The following is a 24,157-nucleotide window of genomic DNA, read 5'->3' as shown; positions in this document are numbered from 1 at the left end:
CAGGGGAAAGGCCTGTGCTTGGCAATGACAGCTGACTTCTGACCTTCAAATACAGTCAGTCATCAGACTGGAACCATTAGCTGTTGCTGTTTTGCATTGAATCCTGCCTGTTATGCATCTGACAGGGATATTCCCAAACACTGTACAAACCCTTTTAATTAATATCTGCAACAGCTGGACTCAGACATGTCAAATGAATACAAACTGTCATTGAAGATACCAAGATTCAAGCAATTATCAAGGAATAGGAAGATGGAACTGTGGGTATTCTCATTGCTGCAGGGTAGAGGTGCTCTGTGAAGTGACCAGGAAATAGATTTCTTGAGTATCACTTTTCACTGTAGTGATTTTAGCTCAGATTTGTGGACTATATAAATAAGTCTTAGAGGGCTTTTCTTTCTATGCTTTTTATGCATTTTCATGTCAGGCTTGTGATCTGTCAGGCAGATCATCTCTGGATGAACTGCTGCCACAGGTAATAAGTACTTTTGCATTAGAGTATAGTTAAGCTCCTCTTGAATTGATACAGATATTGACTTTGTGAGCCCTGCTTACATTCCAGAACTGGTTCTGAGCAGTTCTGGGGAGAAGAGGGGAGAGACAGGAATAACACTGAATATGACCAAGAACTTGAGTAGTCAAGGAAGAAGTTGCAGATTTTCCATATGTATTCACTATTCTTCAAGCCTTCACTATATTTAAGTTAAATTATCCTCAAAGGTATTTATTGAGTAAGAATTATGATCTATTTGACCAAAATATTCAAGTGGTAAAGTAACTTCCTGTTTTTTGGCAATTAAGGATATGAATTGGATAATTTTTTTCCAACCTGATACCACTAGTATCTACCTGAAAAGAATACTTGAAAAAGCATTCATATCTGATGCTCTCCTGAGAGAATACTCAGATGCTCTATGAATGCCTCTTATTTATTCCATTGTCTTACATAGTTACTGGCATCTCTTATTTTTCAGCTTCGAGCTCAGAACCAAGTACTGAAAAAAGGAGTTGTAGATGAGCAAGCAAACTCTGCTTCACTGAAGGTAATCTCTAAAACCTGCTCATGTCAGATGTATGAAGCTGTGACAAAATAGGTAAAGAGGAGTACTTTTTACTCAAAATTATTGTAATTAAGAGAATAAAGAAGGAACTTGATTTACTAGAAGAATTTCTGTTTAGCAGCTAGTCTTTATTGTTCTCTGTAAATGCTGACTTTGTAAAAGTGGAAGGTTGCTTCTTGATTAACCTATAGAATGAAGTACCTACTTGAATGTGATCTGTGGGCAGCTCAAGGAAGTGAAATCTGTTTTTTAGTTTAAAAATGATACTTTTTTGCCTAATTTGTTCTCTTTTTTAATGTGATACTACTTATTAAAAGCCAGTGTGAAAGTTTTAAAATTAAATTTTTTGGTCATTCAGGAGCAATTGAAGATGAAGGATCAATCACTGAGAAAGCTACAACAAGAAATGGACAGCTTAACGTTTAGAAATCAGCAGCTTGCCAAACGGGTGGAGTTACTTCAAGATGAACTTGCATTAAGTGAAGCCAGGGGCAAAAAGAGCAAGGTATGTGCTAAAGGCAAAAAAAACTTGCTTAGCGGGTGTCTGCTCCTCACTTGTCAATGCTTTATCCTTTAGTGAAAATATCCATAAAACAGGTATTGATACATATAATATATGCTAAGTAGTTCTCTGTTCTTCTAGTCTGTCATCTGACACTGAATTGCTATATCCCTTTTTGGATATTTATTAAGTGTTCAAACAGCTGGGAAATATCTTGGAGCTGTGATCAGTCAGCTGCTATGAAGAAAGCTGATCACTCATTTCATATTCCTACCTCCTTGCTTTCTAATTTTGATTAACTCTTGGTGATTAACTCTTCAGTCTGTGATTGTAGTTTGTGAATCTTGTCAGGTGCTCTGAAATCTCACTTTTTAGCTAGTATTCCTTATGTTATTTCAAAATGACAGAGCAATTTCAGTACTGCGATCATTCTCTGCTAAAATGCTTGCTGATTAAACCTGCTAATACCATATTCTAAGATCAGCTGTGCCTTCTGTAGGTAACAGCACAATTCCAGGTGTGGTGTGCTTGGACCTAACTAGTTCTCAAGCACCTCTTGTTACCTTCTTTATGAGGAAACCCCTCTTAATTAGTCGTCTTTTCTTTTTGGTTAGTTCTCAATATGCTGTAGCTATCAAACCTGACATTAAAGAAATCATTCAACTTATTAGTAATACAGTCATCGTTGTTACTTTTTCCCTAAACTCTTGTCCAGTTTTCTGCTCTCCAATTCCTTGACAGGCGTAGTACTTCTGACTGCATTATTCATGCACCATAGTAGGTCGTTCTTCTAAATGCAGTTTGACCCTTCAGTTCTTTTATTTCATATTATGTAAATCATTGTTTCGCTAGAAGTGTTTCCAAATTTTGAAGAGCATCAGCCTATCTTGAGCAGCTTTGCAAACCATTGCCACTGAGTTTCTTTCCTGTTCAACTGTCAGAATGCACAGCTTTATTTCTTTTTTTTTTAAGAAGTATACTATCTTTTAAATATTTTCCCTTTAGTTTTACCTATAGGTTGTCACAAATACGTACACACTAAATTCCGTGTCACTCTTATTTTGGTGACTTGTCATCAGGAACCATGTAAATCACATCTAAAATTAATTAGATTAAGATTCAGATAGATAATCTGTGTCAGAGTGCACTGCTTGTAGAAGGAGGAGAACATGTGCCCATATCTCAGGTGTAGTTCACAGGCTGGCACCAAATGCAGATGTGGCTTAGCTGACCTGTCTGTCCTGAGCACTTGAAGTTTGGTGTTAAGTTTAAATGTGAAGAGCCTCCCTTTTTTTTGGTGATGATACTGCCATTCTTCACCAGTGTGGTAAAGCAGAGCAGCACCATGGGACTCACTTGGTGGTCTCTGAGTCTTTTGGATTAAATGGGTAAAAAATAAGGAGACAGTTGGCAGAGAGATGTCTGTATTCTCAGGGTAGTTGGTGGGCAGGGAAGACCTTGTGCTTTCCAGTGCCACTTTGTGCTGTAGCCTGCTGAGACTAGCCTGGCTCACACCTGGACACTTGCTGGAGGCAGATGTGCCTCACACACAGCTGCCAAACCAAATGAGTCTGTGTGCATAGGGTTTTGTGTTACTGACTGCATGGGTATTCCAATGAATTCAGATGGGCAGCTGCCCGTAGGACTGGTTTCCTTGTGTTGAATGTGACACCTGAGTAGGGGCTTTCCCCAGTCAGTGTTGTACCACTGTACAGTAACAATGGTGTGAAGGGAAGAGTGCTGCTTTTAGGCTTGTGCTGTGTCCAATATGCCTACCTTTTGCTATATTAGTCAATGTAAGCAGGGTATATGCTCATGTGGCTCTTTTGGGAATTAGCTGTGGGAATGTTCTCACATACCTGGGGATGGGCTTTGGGATGTCCCCAGAGACAATGAGGGCATTTTCTTTCTTCTAGAAAAGTGTAGAATCCTCATCTCAGTTGAGTCAAGAACAGAAAAGTGTCTTCAATGAAGATCTTCAGAAGAAAATAGAAGAGAATGAACGACTACATATACTGGTGAGTGAAGCTTTTTTTAGCCTTTTTTTTCCCATCGGAAAACTGGTCACACAAAGAAAGTTAGGGAAAATAAAATGCTGTCTGAAAACTAGTGGTTTCAGAGGCTTAGTTCTATGCAAAACAGTAGATTAGATCAGATAACTTGTTTATAAAGATGTTCACTGGGCAAATAAAAAAATATTTTGACTTCAGATTCTTAAGACTGTATGTGGAGTCATTCACATAATACATATTTTCTCATTTAGATTTTTAACTTTTTGGCGACAGCTACTGTACTGAAAGTAGGCTGGTACTGGGTGGAAATTCATTATTAATTCACTGTTTCAGAATTGCTTTAAAGTTGAAGATGTTTTCTGCAAGTTGCTGTAATTAAGTCAGGAATTACTTTACCAAAATGGAATGCATTTCACTTTAGAAAACGTGAAAAAAAACTTATGGCTCAAGTTCAGTTTTTCAGGTGTCTGCTATTAGTCAGCAATATATTTAAGGAGTACTTGGTAGTACTACAAAACTTTGTTTTTATTAAACTACTTTGTTCCTGAATCATTTCTCTGTAAATAAAATGAAATTTCTATTTGTCTGAGAACTAGCAATTATTAACCTAAACTGACTAATGAGATCAGTGTAACTCACAGGACTGGTTTCAACAGTAAAATGAAGCTTTCCTAAGAGCTTTGCTTTTCTTCCTTTAGTTCTTTGAAGCAGATGAGCAGCACAAACGTTTGGAAGCGGAGCTGAGAACTAGACTTGAGGTTTTGGAAACTGATGCTGCCCAGCACCAAGCTGTGGTGGACAGTTTAACGAAGAAATACACAGATGCCATAGAAAAGCTGCAGAATGATAAAGCCAAATTAGAAGTAAGGAGCTTTTCCTCTTACTTGCAAGTTTGAAAAATTTTGAAATGCAATGTCTTGCTGTGTCAGTACTTAAATTGTGAGGTTATCTTCTTGCATAAAGATCAAGTCTCAGACACTAGAAAGAGAAGCTAAGGACTGCAGGCTTCGAACTGAAGAATGGTAAGTGTTTTTATTTAATATAATGAAAATATGATTAAAAAATAACTGCTGTAAAACATTAACTGGCTTATTTTTAGTAATTATTTTTAATCATTTTAATAATACCTTTTAAAAAAGGGGGAGAAAAAAAGACTTTGATAAAACTCAAATGATAGTATGAAGACAAGCCTGACCTGTGCAGGTCAAACCCCTCTTTCTTTAGCTGTGTATGGAATGAGACAATTCCACAAATTTTGCTTTCAGTAGTAGCAGTTTTGTCTCCAGGCTATTTTAAATAGCAGTGCTGTTGATGAAGGCTTGAAAAATTTATTTGTAATGGAAAGCTATAGAAATTAAAGAACTTGAATGAAACAAAGATCTGTGAGTTTGTAAAAACTGCTTCTAAAAACAAAGCTTGGTTAAGGTACGCTCAGGTAACCGACTGAAATGATTTAAAAAATCCCCCTCCACTGCAAAAGCTTCTTGAACAATTGTTTTTGCTTCAGACATAACATTCTCAGCTAGAATACTTCAGAGTTTTTGTTGAAGAATTATATTGTTAGTTTTGGAATTCTTTCATTGTCTTGAAAGCAAGTTGTAGAAAATGGGAAGTTGAGGACTGTGGGCCAAATCAAATTAGGGTGCATTTCTCTGAAGTTCATTTTTAAGGTGCATTTTATATGTGCAGTATAGTTTTTTAACGTAATGAGTAAGATGCATAGTGAATTTTCAGATGCAGAGTTCCTTCTTTCACCTGGTAACCTTGAAGTATGTATTTTAATTATTTTGATAGATCTGAAGATACTTGAATCCAATAACTCTCCTCTAATACAGGTCAGGGTTTCACTAAAAATCACTTGTGAAAGAGGATGAAAGCTGTGTTTTGCTGCTGTTTGCTTTTTTGTGGTGTTTGAAAAACTGTAGTCTTAATCTGCTACTATTCAGCTCAGACCTTGTCTATCACATTCTGTGATGACTGGATAGTTAATATCATTGTAAGAAATTGTCCCTACTATTTAAGAAGCGAGGCTTTTAAAAATAATAAAACCTGACACTTCTTAATTTTAAACACTGAAATCAGTATCTGTTGAGCACATGACAGAATATGTCTCTGAGAATACTGCTCTTCTGTTTTCCCCACTCTTTCAGGGGAAGGGATCCATTTGCCTCTGACACCCACTCTTTCTTCAGAAAAGCCAGGGGATATGAGGCTTGACAGCCTGCATGCCTTGAAAATTTAAGGGCAGAATGTAAAACAAAACATATCAAACTACTTGTTTATCGTTCCTTTATAGTACAAAAAGGAAATATCTGTACATTTGCAGTTTGTCTTTATTTTCTATCATGCCCAATGCTACTGCAGTACATGCTGTACCGTTTCTCTGCAATTTTTTTCTTAATGTGCATGAGCTACTTATTGGCTAGTTTCTTCATATCTTGCTTGTCTATTTTGGATTATTTTTCCATGTTAGTCCTGATAAATTTCTGTGTATCAAATGTTGTAAAAAAGGAAAAAACTGTCACTTTGACACCTTCCCCCCCACCCTCCACTATATGTGCAGGAGTTGTAGATGTCAAATGGGAAGCAAAACAGTGAAGAATTTGGGGACCTAAGTTGGGTAAGGTGTGGAATTTGGAATCAATATGCAGTGATCTTTGTTGACATATGTGTATAATGCTGGGATATGTTACTCTTCCTCTCAGGAATCTAATTATATTAGTAATCTTAATTACTTAGGTTCACATCTATATACAAAGTCAAATGCAAGTGAAGCAGATCTAGAGAAAAATCACTTTAGAATGCATAAGAAGCGTAATTGCCAAGTCTTGTCAGAAGAGGCTGTGTCGTGGCAGTGTTTAAATATGGGATTTTAAAGAGCTTGTTATGTATTTCAAATAGTGATGTGACATAGTTAACTGAATTATTGACAACTCATTGCCTGCGTATCAGAATACCACATTTGATACATAGTAACTTAATTTGAAGGCCCTTTTATGTTCCCACTCAAATTCTAGTAGAAAAGAATGCCTTCATATAGTTTATATAATATTTGCAGAATAGGAAAACAAGGTAAATTTTAACTCTGAAGTAAGTTGAGCTTCTCAAGAATGGAACTTCTGATTTACAAGTTTATTGCATCTTTCACTGCATTTGTTAGGGATTAGAATAGAATGTCATTTATTATATATGACAGAAAGGAGGACAAATAATTCCTACTTTATTATTTCTGTCTAATGTCTAGAAGGAGACAGATACCTATACACTCAAGGGATGCTTATGGTGAGATATGGTGTTGGTGAACAGATTAAATTTTAAAGGTTTACTGTGTGTGTGTGTGTGGTTTTTCGTTTGTCTCTTTGTTATTTAGCCAGCAACAGCTAAAGAATCTTCAAGCAGCTTTGGGCAGTAGACTGGAAGAATCACTATGCATAATTAATGAAAAAGTACCTTTTAATGACACAAGTACGTATTGCCTTGGTCTGGGTTTCTTGTTTGATTTTTGGGTATCCATCTGGAGGAAGTACACCTTATGAATTAAACTGTATTAGCTGTAAGAAATGTTGGACATCTGAACAGACACTTGGAGGTAACTTTAGTAAGTATTCACAATACTTATCACAGTCTTGCTTAGTAATCCGAAAATGTTAAGCTTTTATATATAACAATGGAAATATATATAACAATGGAAATAACAGTATCTAATATATAGATAACAATGGAAATTAAAACTTTTGAAGGCTTTTGAGTAATTTGCCACTTGTCTTGCTTAGAGTTAATAGAATATTGCAGAAGATAAAGGAACACTGTCAATTTAATGGTTTCTCTGTAAAAAATAATACTCTTTGAGACGAGTAACTATTTTTGGCAGGGTATATTCTCAAGTTGGAGTAAGGTGGGGATAAACTGGTGGTTGCAGAGGTGTTGACTTAGAGGCATTGGATCAACAGTGATCTGTACTTAGTGGGAAGTTTGTCAGTGTGTCTCATGTTTGATCAGGGAACACCCAGACTAGTTCTTATCTGTAGTTTGTCTCAGACTTGTTTGTCTTTTCAAGGAAAAAAAGCCCTTTGAATTTGGGGATTTTTACCTGAAGCAGTGCTTCCTTTCCAACTGCTGGTAGAAAAACTGAAGTGCAGAGGATACCATGAATTTAGGAATGCTCAGCCTTTGCATTGCTGTGGTGCAAGGATGGGTTAGTATATGCCAGATCAGTGCTGTGCACTGTGTGCTTTCTAAATAGCTGAGTGCAAGGTCAGGCAGGCACTACTTGCACTCTTCTGGCAGAGACACCAGGAAGACCTGGAATAGTGGAAAAAGCTGAAAGTAGCGAAGAAGGAGCAGAGAAGTGAAAACAGGCTTTTGAGTTTCCTGTATACTGGTAGCTTTTGCATTTTTCATTCAGTATAAAACTTGATGTTTTAAATAGCCTTGGGTTCTCTAAAAGCTGATCTGGCAGGTGCTACAGGGGTGAGCCTTCCAAGTTCTCCACTGGATTGGCAATCCAGTGAGTCTTGGCTTAGGAACACCAGATCATCTTCTCTTTAGGAAATATTGACACCCATAGAGCACGTCATGCTGAGGTGTTGGTGCCTTGAATTGATATCCTTTTCACTTCTTTCCTCTCACAAAGGTCACCTTGCCTGGCATCTGCTGCCTGTTTCTATTTCTCTGGCTTCTTTAGCTCCATTTTTTTTTTTAAGTAGGTAGTTATCATTGTAGCAAATAATAACTTTGATGCAAATAATTTATCTGGTCACTGAGCTGCTATAGCATAATGTTTTTGCTTGTGTAGAAAACACTACAAATAGTGAACAGATCTTTAGTGATGGAAGTTGGGAGATGTTTGTTTGCTGTGGATTCCAGCTGTCTTCCTATAGGCTCTGTAGTTGGCTTTAAGTGTAACTACCAGCTGACTAGTTTCAGTAACAATCAAATGACTTCTTGACTGCTAAGCATGATTTCCAGAGTAGAAAGATTTGGTAATTTTAGACAGAGTTTTTTTGCCCTCTGAATATAACTACCTCTTCCCATGTGAATGACAGAAAAGGAATAAAAAGCTGCAAGTTTCCTTTGAGTGCAAATTTTAAACTGAAGTAGTTGTTCAATTTAATTGAGGATGAATGTGATCCCTTTTAAAATCTATAAGACTTTGTAAGCTTTTCTCTAGGTACAAATATCCCTCTCTCTTTAAAAATTGTGCCTGCTTGTAGTCGAATAATCAGTCTGGTTACTTCATGACTGGAGCAGAATGCTGAAATACATGGAGAGTACATCTTAGTCTGAATTATCAACACATCAAGTATATACAGAAGCTTTTTTAAAAAAATGTTCAAACCATTAAAAAATTAGTCTTACTTGGCACTCCCTGGAATGTAATTGAGATGTGAAGATAACCTTGAATTCCTTAAGTGTAATTTCTTTTAAAAGATTTTTTCACTCTTGTTTGTCATGACTACTGTTCTTTGGGCAAGAGGATTCTGCTCTTAGCTGTCAAATTCAGGACGTTCAGATGATTAAATTTGACTTACTACTTTCTCTCCACTTAGTCACAGAAACAGTTCTTAAGTGGGAATATTTAGGCCTACCTTATTGAAGTCAATTGTTTGTATCTCTTTAGTTAATATTGCTTACATGAACTGTAAGATTACTGCAATGAAATTTTATTTTTTTAAAAAAATCACTGTTTACCAATAAGTGTCTCTCAAAACCCCCCACAATTTAATAAGTGCAAACTCAATTTTTGTCCTGTAGGATCTAATCGATACAATGCTCTGAATGTACCGTTACACAACAGAAGATATCAGGTAAGCACTTTTCGTGGTTTCATATTCAACTTTCTACACAGATACTGAAATAAAACCAGTCATTTTAGTGATTGAAACAAAAGAAGATAGCCTACCTTACAGCTATAATGACATTCTAAGGGCATTTCTGTTCACAGAGCCTCTGCACTTTTCCAAAGGTAGTGGATATTGTTCTTATGTCAAGGAGTCAAGTTGTCTGCTTACCTCACTAGAGCTAATCCATTGATTTTTGGCTCATGATCACTGTAGGTATTAATTCAGATACCCCTTTCTAAAAAGAATGGCAAAAAGGTCTAATACCCATGTCTTACTAAAGTTATATGAAATATCTTTTACTATGTCACAGAATCACAGAATCAACCAGGTTGAAAAAGACCTCTGAGATCATCGAATCCAACTTATGACCCAACACCATGCTGTCAACAAGACCACGGCACTAAGTGCCACATCCAGTCTCTTCTTAAATACCTCCAGGGGTGGTGACTCCACCACCTCCCTGGGCAGCCCATTCCAATGTCTGATCACTCTCTCTGTAAAGAATTTAATTCTGATGTCTAACCTAAACCTCCCCTGGCACAGCTTAAGACTGTGCCCTCTTGTCCTACTGCTGGTTGCCTGGGAAAAGAGACTGACCCCCACCTCACTCCAGCCTCCTTTCAGGTAGTTGTAGAGAGTGATGAGGTCTCCCCTGAGCCTCCTCTTCTCCAGGCTGAACAACCCCAGCTCCCTCAGCCGCTCCTCATAGGGCCTGTGCTCCAGTCCCTTCACCAGCCTTGTCGCCCTTCTCTGAACACTCTCCAGCACCTCAATGTCCTTCCTAAACTGAGGGGCCCAGAACTGGACACAGCACTCAAGGTGCAGTCTAAATAGTGCCGAGTGCAGGGGAAGAATCACTTCCCTGGTCTTGCTGGCCACACTGTTCCTGATCCAGGCCAGGATGCCATTGGCCTTCTTGGCCACCTGGGCACCCTGTTGGCTCATGTTCAGCTTCCTGTCAATCCAAACTCCCAGGTCCCTTTCTGCCTGGCTGCTCTCCAGCCACTCTGTGCCCAGCCTGTAGCCCTGCAGGGGGTTGCACTTTGGTTGTTGGCCAAAGTGCAGGACCCGGCACTTGATCTTGTTAAACATCATACCATTGGATTCAGCCCATTTATCCAGCCTGTCCAGGTCCCTCTGCAGAGCCCTCCTACCCTGCAGCAGATTGACACTCCCCCCCAACTTGGTGTCATCTGCAAATTTGCTGATGGTACACTCAATCCCCTCGTCCAGATCATCAGTAAAGATATTAAACAAGACTGGGCCCAACACTGATCCCAGGGGGACACCACTAGTGACTGTTTGCCAACTGGATGCAGCCCCGTTCACCACCACTCTCTGGGCTTGGCCTTCCAGCCGGTTCCTAACCCAGCACAGGGTGCCTCTGTCCAAGCCGTGGGCTGCAGCTTTTCCAGGAGTTATGCTGTGGGAGATGGTGCCAAAGGCTTTACTGAAGTCCGGGTAGACACGTCCACAGCCTTCCCCTCATCCACCAGGCGGATCACCTGATCATAAAAGGAGATCAGGTTGGTCAGACAAGACCTGCCCCTCCTAAAGCTGTGTTGGCTGGGTCTGATCCCTTGTCCATCCTGTAGGTGCTGTGTGATTGCACTTAGGATGATCCACTCCATATCCTTGCCAGGCACTGAGGTCAGGCTGACGGGCCTGTAGTTTCCCTGGTCTTCCTTTCCACCCTTGTGGATGGTTGTCACATTAGCCAGCTTCCAATCATCTGGGACCTCCCCAGTGAGCCAGAACTGTTGGTAGATGATGGAGAAGCTTTTGGTGAGCTCTTCTGCCAGTTCCGTCATCACTCTAGGATGGATCCCATCTGGTCCCATAGACTTGTAAGGATCCAAGTCTAGCAGGTCACTAACTTCTTTCTCCTGGATAACGGGGGCTATTCAGCTCCCCATCACTATCTATCAGCCCAGGAAGTCAGTTGTCCCGAGAATAACCTGTCTTGTAAAAACTGAGGCAAAGGAGGTGTTAATTACCTCAGCCTTATCCTTGTCTTTGGTAACTATGTTTCCCTCCATTCTGCTCCCTGTCCAACAAAGAATGGAGGGTTTCCTTGCCCTTCCTTTTGCTATTGATGTGTTTATAAAACCACTTTTTTTTGTCCTTAACAGAAGTGGCCAGATTAAGTTCAAATTGTGCTTTTGCCTCTCTAATTTTCTTTCTACATGACCTAACTACATCCCTAAACACTTAATGAGTTGCCTGCCCTTTTGGCAAAGGCGATAAACTCTCCTTTTTCTCCTATTTTCCTGCAAAATCTCCTTGTTCAGCCAGGCCAGTCATCATCCCCACCAGCTTGCCTTTTGGCACATAGGGACAGCCTGCTGCTGTGCCTTCAAGATCTCTTTCTTGAAGTATGCCCATCCTTCCTGGACCCCTTTGTTTTTAAGGGCTGTTTCCCAAGATACTCTCCAAACCAGCCTCCTGAATAGGCCAAAGTCTGCCCTCTGGAAGTCTAGGGTAGAGGTTTTGTTGATGCCCTTCCTTACTTCACCAAGTATTGAAAACTCTAAAATTTTGTGGTCACTGTGCCCCAGATGGCCTCTGACCACCACCCACCAGCCCTTCTCTGTTTATAAACATCAGGGCTAATGGGGCCCCAGCCCTGGTAGGTTCATTTATCAGCTGCAACAAGAAATTATCCTCCTGGACTGCCTCTTCTCCACTGTGTTGAGTTTCCAGCAGACATCCAGCAGGTTAAATACGCCCACAAGAACAAGGGCTGGTGATTTTGTAACCTCCGCCAGCTGCTTGTAGAATAATTCATCACCCTCTTCATCCTGGTTGGGTGGTCTGTAACAGACTCCCACCAGGATATCAGCCTTGTTGGCCTTCCCCCTGATTCTGGTCCACAGGCACTCAACCTGATTGTTACTGCCTTCAAGTTCTACAGAGTCAAGAGTCTCTCTAACATATAGAGCCCCCCTCTCCTGCCTTGCCTATCCCTTCTGAAGAGCTTGTAGCCACCCATGGTAGCACTCCAGTCATGCGAATCATCCCACCACGTTTCCGTGATGGTGACTGTATCATAGCTTTCCTGCTGCACGATGGCTTCCAGCTCCTATTGTTTGTTTCCCAAGCTGCCTGCACTTCAGCTGGGCTGCTGATTTCACTTCTAACTCAGGCTTTCCACCCTTGGGCTCTTCTCTGGAGAACCTGGTTTCAACCCTTTCCCCCTTCAAACCTAGTTTAAAGCCCTCTGAATCAGCACTGCCAACTTATATGCTCGGGCTCTTTTGCCCTTGCTAGATAGGTGAAGCCTATCCACCTTTAGCAGGCTTGGTACCATAAAAATTGCCCCATGATCAAAAAAACCCAAAATTCCGCTGGTGGCACCAGTCCTTTAGCCACCTATTGGTAAAATGGGTTTTCCTACTCCTCGTTCATCCGTGCTACTGCAGGAATTGAGGCGAACACCCCCTGTGTTCCTGCCCTATCAACTAATCAACCCAAAGCCTTAAAGTCCTTTTTAATTGCCCTGGTACCTCTTTTATTGATCTCATCACTGCCAACCTGTACTATCAACAGTCAACCAGCAGTGAGCTAGAACTTGAACATTTAATTTTTGAAGTTGATTAAAACTGTTATTTTAGAGGTCTTTTGTTGAGGGGAAAAAAATAGGTTTGGTATCTTAAATTCCTTTTCCCTTAAACTGAGCTTTTTTGATCACTTCACTTGATATCTGAAGAATGTTTGCATTTGTAAACTACACTTTGGTGTGTACACTAGAATGCCATGTTAGTTAACATTACTTGTTGCTAATCATAATCTTGAGGAATAAATCATGTCTTTTTGAGATCTCTGCATGGTTCATTTGCATTTTATGGGATACCTCTTGCCAAAACATCTCTTACTTGCAGCAAAATAACCCTTATAAATTTAAATATTTTTATTTGGAAAAAAAAAGTAAGTTTCTGTTCACTACTGTAATTTTGTGAGTTTCCTTGGGAATGTTATTTACTCACTATTCAAAAATGAGCATTAGTTTTCTGCGAATAGCTAAATATATTAAGGGTTTTTACAGTAGCAAATCAGATACTTGGATGCAGGCAAAATTTTCCTCTGTTGCTTCCACTGAGGATGGGCTCCACAGCAGTGTGGTTTTTCTGTTTGCTTGTATGAGATGTCTTGAACCTTCAAGTGAGTGCATTCAGATGCCACTGCAGAAAGATTTCAAATAGTTGCTTTCTCCATTCTTCAGAAGTGCCTATAAAGAGATGTTGTTCCTAATACATCTGCTGTGAGAACAGGTGTCCTGCTGTTCAGTTTTGTGATGAAAGTAGCCTTAAATTTCAGGTTGCTGCTGCTGAGTTCTAAGAAAAATCTGAATAACTGCATGGAGAATTTCTCCCTTTACTGTTTTTTGCTAGAACTATGTCAGCCTCATACTTCAAGATCTGCAGTCTTGAAAATGTTCCAGGACAGATTTTTATGCCTGGCTTTGCCAGTGAAGGTAAAATGCTGATGTATTAGCACAGGATGCAGTGTAAAGGACAGCGAAACAGCAATAGTGTCTGTTTTCCTTCTTTGCGTAGCTAATTAACATACAGAAACTGAGTTTAATGAATACATTAATTACTCACCACCATCCCAGATCCATAATCAGGATTGACTTGATTTAACAGTTCATTGAAGCATTGGAATACATCTCTGAAGGATAAGTCATTCTTGGCTGAAATGTCACTCTAACCTTATTATCTCCTCCATAAGTCACAACAGAGTGTGGTTTTCTTCTCTTTTGACCGTGTTCCATTTTGGATTAATTTCTGGGATACCTTCCTACTGTACTAAAGCCACAGAACAGCCTTATTCATGAGCAACAGCTCAGTTCTGTCAAGGTTGGGAGAATAAGAATTGAGTGTTACTGGTTAGAAAGCAGACACCTTTAATTCTGGGAGAAAACCTCATTGGTTTTTACTAAGTAAATTTAGGTTTCCTTGCAACCAGGTTGCTCTTGTCAGCAATTAGTCTGTTGGTCTCTGGAAATTTCAGAGATGATTTCTGTAACTGTATTGACTTCTGAGTGTTCTTGTGGCCTGCAGTTTGAAAAATGAGGTAGAGGCAAAGCATCACCAGTTGTGTGAAATTAAAGCATCCTTTGTTGTCACAGAACAATGTGCCCTTCTGTGTGGCATTGTAGTTTAAATTTTAAATTTTAAAGTTTAAATTTTAATGTGGATAAATTTTAAAAATTAAGTTAAAATAATTGCTGCTATGTTTTTAGGCTGAAATAGTAACAAGAAAGAAATCACTGATAACAGTTTTTTGTATCCAAATGTAGGGGGGTTTTTTATATTTAAATAGATACATGTCAAATAAGATAATTTTTTAACTGTCTTTACAGCTGAAGTTGCGAGACCTTGCTGGCAAGGCACTGGCTTTTGTTCAAGAACTCGTAACAGCTCTCTTGAACTTCCACACATACACTGAGCAGAAGGTACAGATCTTTCCCATTGATTCTGCAACAGACACTATATCACCGTTGAATCAGAAGGTAAAGCTTACAAATTTCAGCTACAAGTATATTCAGTTATGTAGACTTTCATGAGTGATTAATCTTAGTCAAGATTAATTACAAGTACAATCAAGATTAATTGCAAACTTCTAACACTTCACTGGAATGCTGTGAGTGTGTTCCTGAGAGCCAACCTCTCCCTCCTGCATGAGAAGTCTTTTCTGTTGGGTGAATTCTGTGAATGTGGCCAAAGGTACAGTTGCAGAGAATCTTTTTCTCCTGTGCCTCTGCAACAAGAACAATATGATAATCAAATCAAAGCTTTCCTTTTTAATTGCTAAACTGAAGTGCATTTGTTAAAAGTTCAGCTGACTTGTTTTAAAATAATAATACTCAAATACTGCACTGCTAAATGGAGCTTGTTTTAGTCAATGCATCGGGGCATGGGAGATGTTGAGACAGAATCTGGTTTTCTATATAAAGTGTTTAACTGTAACATTAAATAAACTGGATGGAAGGTAGACTTCTGAAGGAGAAATCCTAGACTCTGTTCCCTTATCAAAAAACCAACTTTATAATCTGATTTTGGGCTACTTGCAAAAAGATCTTTCATATAAGATCTTCTTGCTGAAGCTGCAAGTCTATAAAGCATGTTGAAATCAGTACGAGAAATCTGACCCATCTGTTTCGACTCAACTCTGTGGGAAGGCTTTTTGAGAGTCATTCAGAGCTATCAGCTGCATTTTCTATGCCATGAAGTGTGGAATAGAGCTTTGTGCACAAGGATTTGTGTGGAGATGCATATATGTATGCTTTGGAACAAAATTGCATTAACATCAGAGCTGACTTCGTAGTGTAAGTGGACCTATGTGGATTTAAGTTGCTGGATGGCAGTATTTTGTGATTCAGATTTTAATTTCTGTTTAGTAGTTGGTAGGGCTCAGACTTAAGCTACTGAGATGGATGTGGTTTGCATTGACCAAGTGGCTGCAGTGCATGTAGTGTCAATGTTAACTATCACAGAACTTTCTTGCTCTTGGGAAAACCTCCTTTTTATCTCTTTGCAGGTAACAAATATGCTTATGAAGGTGTTTATCCACTAGAGAAACCCCATTCTATCTGCCTTCTCAGTTGTTGAGCTCTGTCAGTCAAGAATACACTTTTACAGAGAGTCAGCATAGATATAAGCTTGAGAACATTTTCTTGCTTCTGCCACAAATGCACTCAAAATGGCATATCCTTCCTGGGAAAACTGTGTGGCTTTGTCATCTTCCAAATGCTTTGGGGCAGGAACTGTGTCTCTTTGTTTCTATGACCCAGTGTGGTGACTGGATTCTACAGACACTAGTGCAGTTCACACTAAGGAATAAAGTCAAGTTGCTTAGACATCACTTCTCGCTGAATTCTTTTCCCCCCTAACATCCTTTGTTAACATTTCTTTGTTGCTTTTCAGCACAGCTGATATATGCACTTTAATCAGAACCATAATTTGATTCTTCTTTTCTGATAATTTACTCTGATTCAGTAGTTCAGGCTTTGTTTTTGTAATTATGTCTCTTTTAGTCTGCCCTATTCTGTATTTATGACCTAATTCCCTCAGCGCATGCTACTTCTCAGATATTTTGCTGTGACTTTCCAGCAGTGAAGCATCTTTTATAACTGACTGAAGCTGTAGTTGCTACTATATTTTTGATTAATTTACCTGTTTGCTTGGCAAGTGTTCTCAGTGTGATTTTTAGCTACTCTACTGAACGGGTCAAAACCTCCCCATTAATATGGTAGAGAAAATGAGACAAATGTCAGGTAGTGGCTTAGCAGATTTGCACTGATTTATTTTTCCCCAACTCCAGGTCTTGTCTGGTGCTTTCGAGCTATTTTCCCCACCAAACACTCAAAATAGATGTGGACAATTCCCTTCCAGGTTCAAGTATTCCTTTTCTCTTTAAGTATTGAATTGCTGGGTTCTGCTGGGTCTTCAGCATCATGCCAGATAACTCAAGTCCTCTCTCTTGCAGCACAAGCCAGGAGCATTCTGCATGTGTCATTTCTTCCTCCTTATATTTAGGAATTTTCCCTAATTCTGTCCAGATTTGTGCATGCATGAATGAGGGCTTGGCATCTCACTCTTCTTGTTAACACTGTGTTACTGCACTATAATAATACAAGAAATAATTAAAATCTCTTGTACCCTATTTGCCTGGGATCTTTAGCTGCTATTGTGGTTTAAATAACCAAAGGTGAAGGTGTCTTTCTGTGGGGTAAAATAAAAACCAAGATCGCTTTTCGCTACCTGTATCTGTGTGATAGCTCATCTGTGGAATTATCTTCCAATCAGTGGAAGAAGGTTTTTACAATACTGAGGTAACAAAAGGGAAAGATGATGGTGTTGGTATGTTTTGATTGTGTGTAAGAGTACACAGCTTCATTCTCAGGTATGCTTTTTTGAGGCAAAATTAACCAAAGAATTTACTTAAGCAATTTTCAGCAAAGTCAGGCAGTTCCACGAGGTTGAAGTTTCATCATTGCTCAGAGCTGTCATAGTTTTTGGAAGTAAGAATTCTCCTTTGATTAGTTAGTGCTCCATCCTTTGCATTGGTATAAGCATGCTTTGAGTCATTTTGAAAACTGCAGCGGACACAGATAAAGATAAAACCACATCTAAAGATAAAACCACATCTCTTGCTCTCAGTTTTAACTCAGTTTAGTTCTTCAGTACTTCACACAGGGCTGAGAGGCAAACAACAGCTGGGAGGAAGGTGGGATAGTTTATTCTGGTGGCTTAATGGTGCATTGATCTAGCCTTAATTTGATGGGTTTGAGGAAGGAATGCAAGAATGTTTAAACTTAAAAAGTAAGGGCTTGGTGTGCTGTGCATGGCAATTAAAATGGGATAGGGTGCAGTGGCAAAGCCCTAGATGTGGTTTTGCCTGGACTGCCACTACTTCTCACTTTCCCTCAGGGTATGTTTGTGTGTCCTGTAGAAGTGGTTGCTGTACATCACATGATTGTTATATCTTATTAATGACATCTTGGGCATCGTTTAAGATGACAGGTGCTTTGCTAAAATGGACCGTTCAGTTGTTAACTTGGAAAGATTTTACAAGAGCCTTCAACAAGCACCATTTTAAAATCTCTCTGTTCTCAGTTCTCACAATACCTCCATGAAAACGCTTCGTACGTTCGCCCTCTGGAGGAAGGAATGCTGCACTTGTTCGAGAGCATCACGGAGGATACTGTGACAGTCCTGGTAAGATTTCTTACTTTTAGTATTGAAAAATATTTTTACAGAGCAAAACCACTTATATGTTGTTTTTCCTTTCAGGAAACAACAGTGAAATTGAAGGCCTTCTCAGAACATTTAGCTTCCTACTTGTGCTTTTTAAGAAAGATTCTTCCTTATCAGTTAAAAAGGTACTTTTGATTTGATAGATCTCATTTAAAGGTGCAGTAAGTGTCAGGTATGCAGCATTGTCAACACCTACAACTTAATATTTAAGTCAACCCTTAAAAAACACTCTGGCTTAAAGGGCAGAACTTTTTTTTTCTTTTTTTTAAATGCTGGTTTCTGAGCCTTGAGGTTAGGCATCTTTCTTTTAAGGTGCTAGAGCTAAACCTATGTATTTTAAGGCTCTTTTCCCCCCCTTCCAGATGAGACTTTAAAAAATCTGTGCAGCTTTCATTAGTGTTTCTTAATGTTATTCAGTAGCGTTGATATTATTCAGGTATGGTACACTGAAATTGTTAATGCCTTGAGCCTGTCTGAGGATTATTTATCATTCAGTACATGCAGTAGAACTTGGCCAGATGCACATCCCTTCTGCTTTGAAAAATCTTTGTTCCTGAGTTGGTCGAAGGGAGGTGAATTATAGATGTAAAAAACTGCTTAAAAAGTGGGTTTGGACTACAGAAGAAGAAAAAGCTTTATTTATGTCTTCTTTACACCTGTTCTCATGCTCCTTAGGAAGCAAAAGATAAAATAATTTATCTAGTGGAGGAAAAAGTCTTTAAACAGATGCGGTCAATTCCTTGCCGTGAGCGTAAACCATTCCTGGCTTGTGACTAAAATGCCTAAGAGTGGGGGTGCACACAGTAATTTTCATGTATTGCTAAGTCACTCTGCTATGTTAACCATTCTAAAGTAAATTCCTAGTCTCTTGTTCTTTTGGACTGGGGACGTAGAGAACACTTATCTATTCCAAAACTCGTGAACTTGTTTTTTAAGATAATTGCTTGTTTTTTAAAAAAAATAATTCATATATTCCTAGTTTGGAAGAAGAGTGTGAGTCTTCTCTTTGCACAGCTGCTTTAAGAGCTAGAAATATGGAGCTACACAGAGACATGAAAAGGTTGACTGCAGTCTTTGAGAAGCTACATACGTATGTCAGTCTTCTGGCCTTACCGAGTAAGTGTCAGTTTTGGCTTGGTTGGTTACACTGACTGGAAGGTACTGGTTTTATTTTTGGACCAGTATTGGGTGGGTTTGTTTTGGTTTTGTTTTTTCTTGTTTTGTTTTTGTTTGGTTTGAGTTTTTTTTGAGCCGTACACACAGACACCAAATGCCACGTCTATGATAGAAGAAAACAATATGAATGCTGCTCGTTTGGTGCAGTCTGAACTCTGGGCCAGTGAGTTCTGCAGTGTGCTCTGTCATGAGCCTCTTTTATCCAGGCTGGGAAACTGAGTGTGCAGTAGAGTGTTTCATGCTCCACACTCCTCCTTCTGGACAGACGTGGGCATGGTGCAGGCCTGGAAATTACCAAGCAGTCACACGTACCAGATTTTAGATAGTCATAGTTAGCTGTAGAGGAGAAGAAATGACTCTGGGTTTTTATAGTGTGATTGACAGTGTGTCTTTTGTCATCCTTTAATTAGGAAATTGTTAATAAACTACATTTTATTACTAATCATCACTTCCAAGCCCTCCTGTTCATAAGATTATTACAACTGTCATGGTAATGACTAAATAAAATCAGATAAAACTTCTATATATATGGGGAAACTATCTCCAAATGCATCCTGTAAATAACAAGAGGAAATGGTTATTGTGTAGCTTCAGGTTGTTTCAGTCTGCACTCTTTAGAAGAGCCCAGATGCTCCTTCCTACAGCAGTGAACATGTAAGTATTTCTGCATGTGTAAGTGGTTTTTGAGACCAAACCAATTGATATTTGTAAAATATGAATAAAACTTAGGGAACTGGAAAGTCTTTTACCTGTCTACTCTGGCAAAATTTTATATATATATGTATATATACATTTGATAATGAAGGGGAAATTTAAGTAAATGAATCTGTTATGACTCACGCTCTATGCAAATGGTTCTAGTAGGTGGAAATGGAATTATGTTCAGAGGTGGCTCTTTTCATTCATCGTCAAATCTTGGTGTTGTGGTTTTCTTTTCCTTTTTATGTGGCACTCTTAGGTACAAAACCAGAAGGACTACTTAGGACAAATTATAACTTTGTGTTTACAAACATTGCTGCAAGTCTTCATGGATTTCATGACGTTTTAAAAGGTGAGAGTACAGGAATGTTGTTATGTTTCAGCTCTACTTCTTTCTGTTTAACATAGCACAGATGTACTCTCTCTGTAACAATATTGAATGTATAATATGTGATAAATCTGGTTTGTTTTGCCTTTAAAAGTGAAGATGAGAAACTAAACCTACTAACCACTTGTTTCAAACATTCATGTGTGGTTTTCATTCCTCCGTTCTGTTAGCTTTGTTAGTTGAAGTTGCTGGATTATTTAATTGTGGCTCACCACATCTTTCTGAGCAGTATCACTTTACTTTCTGAATTTCATTGCTCTATTGAAACAAGCATACAGATTGGAATGCTATTAAAGGTACATATTTTCCCCTGCTTACATACCGTTGACCTAGTACCTGTCTTCAAAGTGGAATTTTTCCTTACTATTTTTAGGTTGGTTACTATTTTTAACATGAATATATTACCAAAGCTTACAAAGAAGTCTGGGTTCTTTTTGAAACTTAATTTCCTCTTGAAAAATGGCTTACCTTCCTTTTATCAGAAGAACATAGATATGTTTTCAGTGAAGTGATGTTTGGTTAAAACTCACAGTTTTAAAAAACTGATGTTTCTGTATGTCCTAGAATTTCTGTACCATGTAACTGTTCCCAGGGAGAAAATAATCCCTACAGATGAGCTGTTTTATTCCTAGTCAGCTGTTTAAACATTAAGCTTTTGTAATTTTAAGCAAATTTTTTTTAATAATAACATCAATAGCATGGCTCCATTCTGCAGAGTCCTTGTTAAAAAAAAATTATATTAAAGATTATACCTCAAACCAAGAGTTTTAGAGAATAGATAAGTTTATTGATAAATACTTTCTACTTCTTAGTATGTTTACTGCAATGTAAAATCAACCCAACTTACACTTTAAAAGAAATAAGGAAAATAGAAGTACTGAAGAAAACTGTCAGTAGAATTCATTAGCTGTCCACAGAAATGTTGTGCTTAACATTTTGCACTCCCACACTCCAGAATGCTTGATTTGTCACTTCTCTCTTCTTTCTTGATCCAAACTAATTTCCAACTGCTTAAGCTTGCCTAAGATTATAACTTGTGGTGTTGATGAGCTGGGACTTCTTCGTTCTGTACCAGTAGTACTTCATTGTAAAATAGCTGCAAAATGTTCATCTATCAAACAATTACTTTTTTTTTTTTTTTTTTTTAATTAGGGCAAGTAGGGAATGTTTGCTCTTGTGTAATAAAGACTTGATTCTTTTTAAATTTTGGTGCTGTTGAAATCAAACAACATACCTAGATGTTATTGTGAATGACTTCAAAAAGGTTCTGTGTGTTCCTCCCTGTGCTCCCGCACCTGGCTCCCCCTTGAAGACTGTTCTGTTAATTTTACCTGAAAGAATATTAGAAAGTAACATTCTAAACTTCTGATAGTCTTTTAGATTTGCTCTGACAGAATTAAAATACTCTTCCTTTAGAAATTATGTGAGCTTAACACCTGGATATTGAGCGTGACAAAAAATTCTCCTTTTGAGTGTCCTGATGTAAACACATGGAAATGAAAAGTGTATTTGTGAGATGAAACACTAGGTCAGTGTGAGCTTGAATCCCCTGTATAGCTCTGAGTTTTGGAACACAGAGTACACTTAAATATACACCTTTATTCTGCCTTGTGTAACAGCCATAATGTCTGTTCCTTATGATCACAGACAGTTGTCTAAGGCACCATACTGAAGAACTAAGAGTAGCCAGACTAAACTTTTATACAACTTAGAGAGGGGAGAAGTGTTTGAAGCCTGAGGTCGAAAGCTGAATTTGAAAATGGTTGCTGAAATAAACCAGAATTGTAATTTGACATAAATGTGATTTTTTTTTTTTCCTTTTCCAGATATTTCCAAACACTACAGTCAGAAAGCTACTTTAGAACAAGATGTTCCAACTGCCACACAGAAACTCATAACTACAAATGACTGTATTTTATCCTCTGTTGCGGCTTTAACAAATGGAGCAGGCAAGGTACTGGATATTATGATTTCAGTGTAATGCCCTAAGTTGTGCAGATTTTTAAGAAAAAGAAGTAATCTTTAGTTGAATGATTTGAAAAATCTGTGTGTGCCTCTGATATTAATAATCTATAGTATCAGGTTTGTTCTTAAGGTATTTTCAGGCTATGAGTTAAAAACCCCCTCATAAATGAGGGTTAAGAGTGGGTACTGTGAAGAGGATGCTTTGTGTTAGTAAGGTCTAGGTTATGTGGAAGGGCCTGTGGCTTGTTTCAAATTCTTGTTGTGAAATCCAGTTTGACTGAATACTTGTCTTTTGAAAGAGTAATTGCTCTGATGAATCTTTCTGGTCAACTTAATTCAAAAAGTGACTTCTCTTGATCTGTGTAGATCGCCTCGTTCTTCAGCAACAACTTGGATCACTTCACTGCTTCATTGAGCTATGGCCCTAAAGGAGGAACAGAGTTCATCAGCCCTCTCTCAGCTGAGTGTATGCTGCAGTACAAGAAAAAGGCAGCTGCTTACATGAAGTCTTTGAAGAAGGTTTGTTCAGCTACTGTGCTTGCACAGAGAAAGTGCAGTTCTGTTGATACTTGGTTATGCCACAGAGAATACAAACTAAGGATTTTCAGTATTTGGAATGGATTAGATTCTCTGAATGAGAATTTTTGGCTAAGGGAATGGAATGCTTAGAGCAATAATGCTGTTGAAAACTAGAGAGCATAGTTGCCCTCACAACAGAGGGTATGTGCCAATTCTGCCATTACCCATTTCCACTAATTATTTCTATGCCAAGACTCCAAGGAGAAGAGGGTAGCTGCTTATTTAATTTTCCTCCCGTATCCACCACGAATGTGGAGCAAATGATATCATATTCTTACACTTGCATTCACTGGAACAGAGTGGAGAGCAACAGGGAGAAAAAAAAGGCAGCTGAAAAGGAGGAGCACTGGAAAAAATGTGCTGAACCAAAGGATTGAATGCTGCCAGATCTCTCTGTTGTCTCTGTTAAAATTAACAATTAAGTGATGGTGTGCTTAACAGTTGTTAGTAAATCACTTTACTGCAATGTCTGTAAAGATGTATTTGATGATTAATTAAACACTTTGAGTTTTCTGAGTGCTTTAAACAACTGCACCTTTTGGGGCAGTATTTCTTGTGAGCTCAAACCATTTTTTCCCAATGGCTGGTAAGCACTTGGAACATGGTTTTTCTTCCCTTTACTATGAAGTAAAGAAGGCAGTAAGAAAATAAATGTAGAATATGTATTCTGATCTACTGTGTAACATGTTTTGAGGTTTCTTTTGTTCTTCTACAGCCTTGTGCAGATTCAGTGCCTTATGAAGAGGCTTTAGCCAATCGCAGAGTTCTCCTGAGTTCTACGGAAAGTAGAGAAGGTCTTGCACAACAGGTATTCTGGTATAAATTTTACTAATGTATGATAATGTATTTTGTAGGAGAAAAGTAATATCAAATAGTCTCCACATATTTTATGTCTGTGGTCATGCATGTATTGAAGCTTAAAATTAGCCTGTAGATGTATTGTAGAGTTTTGAAAGTAAAGCTTACCCTTGTCAGGCTGGATTATCTCCTGTACCTGCAGAATGTACATGTAGTTATAAAAGACAGGATTATGCCATTGATAGCTTTATTTGTAAGTACAAGAAGTCAAACAATCTTTAGTTATTCAAATAAATGCAAAATAAAGACAAAAATAAGGCGTACTGAAGGATTAATTTGTTTTGAGTCCTTTTTTTTGGACTGTGCAGGATT

The 24,157-nt window shown here is 38.5% G+C and overlaps 1 protein-coding gene across 5 annotated transcripts in view; it reads left to right on the top strand.

Moving 5' to 3' along the window:
• PPP1R21 (protein phosphatase 1 regulatory subunit 21) overlaps positions 1-24,157 on the top strand; it is a 36,219-nt gene that overhangs the window by 1,982 nt on the left and 10,080 nt on the right. For 4 of the 5 annotated variants that reach the window (XM_017837843.1, XM_017837841.1, XM_017837845.1 and 1 more), the window contains exons 2-16: positions 975-1,043; positions 1,420-1,566; positions 3,480-3,581; positions 4,274-4,438; positions 4,539-4,597; positions 6,946-7,040; positions 9,330-9,382; positions 14,784-14,933; positions 18,040-18,141; positions 18,217-18,305; positions 19,160-19,296; positions 20,315-20,407; positions 22,270-22,397; positions 22,775-22,927; positions 23,703-23,795. In XM_017837843.1, the coding sequence (XP_017693332.1) occupies positions 975-1,043; positions 1,420-1,566; positions 3,480-3,581; positions 4,274-4,438; positions 4,539-4,597; positions 6,946-7,040; positions 9,330-9,382; positions 14,784-14,933; positions 18,040-18,141; positions 18,217-18,305; positions 19,160-19,296; positions 20,315-20,407; positions 22,270-22,397; positions 22,775-22,927; positions 23,703-23,795 (1,635 nt within the window). Of the gene's footprint in view, positions 1-974; positions 1,095-1,419; positions 1,567-3,479; positions 3,582-4,273; positions 4,439-4,538; positions 4,598-6,945; positions 7,041-9,329; positions 9,383-14,783; positions 14,934-18,039; positions 18,142-18,216; positions 18,306-19,159; positions 19,297-20,314; positions 20,408-22,269; positions 22,398-22,774; positions 22,928-23,702; positions 23,796-24,157 lie in introns of those variants that run through there. The other variant, XM_017837846.1, reaches the window with a different exon arrangement.

This window comes from Lepidothrix coronata, unplaced genomic scaffold (genome assembly GCF_001604755.1).
Source record: "Lepidothrix coronata isolate B3197 unplaced genomic scaffold, Lepidothrix_coronata-1.0 Scaffold313, whole genome shotgun sequence".
NCBI lineage: Eukaryota > Metazoa > Chordata > Aves > Passeriformes > Pipridae > Lepidothrix > Lepidothrix coronata.
Note: the sequence above shows the minus strand (reverse complement) of the source record. Positions and strands in the feature narration are given on the sequence as shown.